This window comes from Alosa sapidissima, unplaced genomic scaffold (assembly GCF_018492685.1).
Source record: "Alosa sapidissima isolate fAloSap1 unplaced genomic scaffold, fAloSap1.pri scaffold_492_ctg1, whole genome shotgun sequence".
Lineage (NCBI taxonomy): Eukaryota > Metazoa > Chordata > Actinopteri > Clupeiformes > Clupeidae > Alosa > Alosa sapidissima.
Window position 1 is genome coordinate 15,001 of NW_024582143.1, and position 5,263 is coordinate 20,263.

The 5,263-nt window shown below is 44.1% G+C and overlaps 1 protein-coding gene across 1 annotated transcript in view; it reads left to right on the top strand.

The window, feature by feature from the left end:
* The window catches only part of LOC121700854 (rap1 GTPase-GDP dissociation stimulator 1-like), a gene marked incomplete at both ends in the record, with an annotated part of 15,446 nt that extends 10,492 nt beyond the window's left edge, over positions 1-4,954 (top strand). Inside the window, one exon of the mRNA XM_042084070.1 lies at positions 4,811-4,954. Within this exon, the coding sequence (XP_041940004.1) occupies positions 4,811-4,954 (144 nt within the window). The remainder of the gene's footprint in view (positions 1-4,810) is intronic.
* Positions 4,955-5,263: the final 309 nt, after the last annotated feature.

A 5,263-nucleotide genomic window follows, 5' to 3' on the forward strand; every position in this document is an offset into this window, starting at 1 on the left:
TTCTGTAAATCACACACCACATATTTCTGTAAATTGCTCAGCCCCAGAGTATCCCTCTTACATGGCAATTATATTGCCCGTTTCAGGACAGTCTGCCCTACACACACATGAAATACATGTAGAACTATGAGCTTGCTGTGGTGAGATACATGTCGAAATATAAGAATTTTTATAATGCGCTTTTTATATTTTAATTCTTTAAAAATCAAAATAAAATCAATGATAGTACTAATACATGAAATGATGGCAGATCTGGACAGCCTAGACTCTGCTGAAAAAAACTATTTATAATATGTGTGTGTGGCACTTACAATGGCTAGAATAAATCCTTATGAATAAAGGTAGTGAAAATGCCCTAAAAACAGCTTAGGGTTCTAAGGGTTAATCTGCGTTTACATGGAACAAGCGTTTAATCATTTAGAAGCTCCTAGTTGTATTGTTGCCATGGCAACTCATTGTTCACGTCACTCTGCATTATTACCTCATAGGGAACACCTGAGCAGGAAGAAGAAATGTACAGTACTCCAACAATCAAAGTATCATGGGTGGCATTGTGTATGTGTGTGTGTATGGGTGGCATTGTGTGTGTGCATGGGTGGCATTGTGTGTGTGTGTGTATGGGTGGCATTGTGTGTGTGATGGGTGGCATTGTGTGTGTGTATGGGTGGCATTGTGTGTGTGTATGGGTGGCATTGTGTCCGATTCCGATTGAGCCCACTACTCCATTAGTAATCAGATTGAAGGTGTCTATGTAAACAGGGCCAGTGATTGCTTTATTTTAAACAGGAGGTAAATATTGCAGCTATAGTGATGGTTTTAACTAGAGATGTACCGATAGATCGGCTGGTGACCGGAATTGGCCGATTTTCACGTGATCGGGCATGATCTGATCTGAGACATGCCGATTTTATGCCGATCAAATGCACTCGCAGGCCGCAATTGTAACAACACCCAGCTGAGTTTGCAAAGTTTGAAGAAGCTAGCAACAAGGCCAACACTCAGGGCTGGACGTAGGGCTACACAGAAAGCACTAATAGGCTACTGAGTTTTTCTATGCAGCGAACGCTGTGCTTTGCCATATTGCGTGGAATTTACTAAGCTGTCACTTCATTAGGCTACGTAAACATCGCTCATCACCGCCCGTCACTGCCGCTAATCGCGTGCTGCCCACATGTCAAAGTCAAAGTCTGCTTTATTGTCAATTTCTTCACATGTCAAGACATACAAAGAGATCGAAATTGCGTTTCCTACTATCCCACGGTGGAGACAAGACATATTTTACCAATTTGGTCCACAGACAAACATAACATTCAAGTAAACAATATAAAAAGTAAAAATAAGAAGGCACATACAATGAAGAAATAAGAGCAGCAAAATTTGGTTGCAATTGTGCATACAGTAGACAGTCAATATAATAGTGCAAAAGTCAGGCCAATAAATGGCTGAGGTAGTTTTGTTTGACCTAAGTATGCAAGTGGCATAGTGGTGCAAGTTATGTAAGAGCAGCAGAAGTGTGTTCAGAAGTGTTCAGGACAACAGGACAACAACAAGGTGCAAGTGTACAAGTGGAGTAGTGCAAGGCAGCCATTTTGGGTCTAAAAGTCCAGGATGTTATGTAGCTGAGGGTAGAGGGGGGGGAGAGTTCAGGATCCTAACAGCCTGGTGTATGAAGCTGTTGGTGAGTCTGGTGGTGCGGGAGCGCAGGCTTCTGTACCTCTTCCCAGAGGGCAGTAGATCAAACAAATTGTGAGCGGGGTGACTTGCATCACTCACAATTGTGGTCACCTTGCGGGTGAGGTGGGAGGTGTAAATGTCCTTCAGGGAGGGGAGAGAAGCACCAATAAATCCTTCCAGCTGTGTTCACTATGCGCTGCAGGGCTTTCCTGTTGTATTCAGTGCAGCTTCCGCCCCACACAGCGATACATGTGAACCGCAAGCGCAGCTGAACGGAGATAACCGATTGCGACATTAAAAAGAATCAAAGTTTAGCGATCATAGGCTACATGATAATAAGATGTCAACAAGCAGCGACATACAGTAGCCCTAGTAGTTCTACTCCACTTAAAAAACGGAACTATTTACTGCACGTAGACTGCGGCTATGCTTTAATACTGTCTAGCAGATTGAAAAGTGGATGTTGTGAAAGTGAACAAACGATAGCCTAGAAAGGCAAACAAAAGTTAAAGTTGCTTTTGACATTGTAGCCTACAATGAAGAAAACTGATGCTCTGAATACTGAATCAGCCGTCTCTGAAAGTTCCTATAGCCTAATTGATGCATTTAACCGGAATTTGGATTTAAGTTTTTCACCGCAAAACAGACTTGCGCTGTTTTATATGGTGGAGCACCTAATCGCTATTAGCACTTCTCCCCTGTGTTTGCGTGATGGCCTACTCCCACTTTCCCCTCGCCCTCCCATAAATTCATCAACGCATATGAAAATATGTTCCATGGTAGCATGTTCAAATGTATCATGAACATTGTTTTTGTATTTTTAACTGGATATTGGATGTGAGAAGAAAAAAAAAAAAAGAGTTCCACACTTTCAGTGAAATGAATGTCCCACACTGGGAAACAGTATAGTGTGAAATGACAGTCCCACACTGGGAAACATTATAGTGTGAAATGAATGTCCCACACTGGGAAACATTATAGTGTGAAATGAATGTCCCACACTGGGAAACATTATAGTGTGAAATGACAGTCCCACACTGGGAAACATTATAGTGTGAAATGAATGTCCCACACTGGGAAACAGTATAGTGTGAAATGACAGTCCCACACTGGGAAACAGTATAGTGTGAAATGACAGTCCCACACTGGGAAACATTATAGTGTGAAATGAATGTCCCACACTGGGAAACATTATAGTGTGAAATGAATGTCCCACACTGGGAAACATTATAGTGTGAAATGAATGTCCCACACTGGGAAACATTATAGTGTGAAATGACAGTCCCACACTGGGAAACATTATAGTTTGATACTTTCAGTCCCACACTGGGAAACATTATAGTTTGATACTGCAGCTGAAGTTAGACTTGAAGAATCTGTCTGCTCACCGTTTCCATTTTTTTATTTCATTATTGATAAGTTGATTACATTTATATATAGATAGATAGATAGATAGATAGATAGATAGATAGATAGATAGATAGATAGATTTCTATATTAACATGTTCTATTAAAGAAAAGATAGAAAATAACTATTTGTGTGTGTGCTGTAAAATGGTTAGAAGAAATGAAATCGGAATCGGCTAAAATCGGTATCGGCAGGTCAAACTCTATGAAAAATCGGAAATCGGTATCGGCCCAGAAAATTGCAATCGGTGCATCTAGTTTTGCATCTCTAGTTCTACACACACACAAACCTCTCTCTAATGGACTTCCGCCTGACTCTGCCCACAGTGACCACACCTGACCGCTTACTTTACCACATGTGATACACTATACACACACTCCTGTTGTCCTGTTACACATGTGCTACACTATACACACACTCCTGTTATCCCCAATAACACATGTGATACACTATACACACACTCCTGTTATCTCCGTTCTCAAACTCGGGGCCCATTCATGCAGAGTCTTACATAGACATGTGTTTAAACTGAGCACACACACACACAAGCACGCACACACACACACACACACACACACACACACACACACACACACACACACACTCTTACCCCAAGAGGTTTGACTGTTGACACGTGTCCAAATCCCATCTGTCAGTGGACTCTATGTGGTTAGGGCTGCTGAGCTCTGTGTGTGCTTGTGTATATGTGCTTGTCTTTCTCTGTGAGTTAGTGTGCCTGTGTGTGTGGGTGTGTCTGTGTGTGTGTGTGTGTGTGTGTGTGTGTGTGTGCGCTTGTCTTTCTCTGTGAGTGTGTGGGTGTCTTTGTGTGTGTGTGTGTGCGCTTGTCTTTCTCTGTGAGTGTGTGTGTGTGTGTGTATGTGTGCTTGTCTTTTTCTGTGAGTGTTTGTGTGTGTCTGTTTGTGTGTGCTTGTCTTTCTTTGTGAGTGTGTGTGTGTCTCTGTGTGTGTGTGTGTGTGTGCGTCTCTGTGTGTGTGTGTGCTTGTGCTTGTCTTTCTTTGTGTGTGAGTGTGTGTGTGTGTCTCTGTGTGTGTGTGTGTGTCTCTCTCTCTGTGGGTGTGTGTGTGTGTGTGTGTGTGTGTGTGTCTCTCTCTCTCTCTGTGGGTGTGTGTGTGTGTGTTAGAACTGTGAGTGTGTGTGTGTGTGTGTGTGAGTGTGAGTGTGTGTGTTAGCACTGTGAGTGTTTGATGGAGTGTGTGTGTTAGCACTGTGAGTGTTTGATGGAGTGTGTGTGTTAGCACTGTGAGTGTTTGATGGAGGGTTGGCCAGCTGCCTTTTATTCCTTTTTAAATATTTTATAGAAGTGGCTCTGTGTGTGTGTGTGTGTGCGCATGTGCGTGCGTGCGTGCGTGCGTGCACGAGTGCGTGTGTGTGTGTGTGCGTGCGCGCGTGTGTTATGTAAAATTTATTTTGCTTTAGTGGTCTCAATGCCGCAGCACTCGTAACATTTTTATTACCCTGTAAACACATTCTCACACACACACTCACACAGACACGCACTCACACAGACACACACTCACACAGACAGACACATACACACATATACACATGCGCATACATACACACTCACACACAAACACAGAGAAACACTACCGCTTGCACACAGACACACACATGCATACATGGACATGCACAGACAGACACACACACAGACATGCACACAGTCACATACATCTTTGTTTAAAAAGGGTGTGTGTGTGTGTGTTCTAGATGAGTCGATGCAGAAGCTGTTTGAGGGCGGGAAGGGGAGTGTGTTCCAGAGGGTTCTCTCGTGGGTTCCATCTGACAACCACCAGCTGCAGCTGGCAGGAGCGCTGGCCATCGCCAACTTCGCCCGCAACGGTGAGACACATACACACACACACACACACACACACACACACACAGGAGCGCTGGCCATCGCTAACTTCGCCCGCAACGGTGAGACACACACACACACACACACACACACACACACACACACACACAGGAGCGCTGGCCATCGCCAACTTCGCCCGCAACGGTGAGATACACACACACACACACACACACACACACAGGGACGCTGGCCATCGCCAACTTCGCCCGCAATGGTGAGATAAACACACACACACACACACACACACACACACGAACACACACACAGGGGCGCTGGCCATCACCAACTTCGCCCGCAACGGTGAG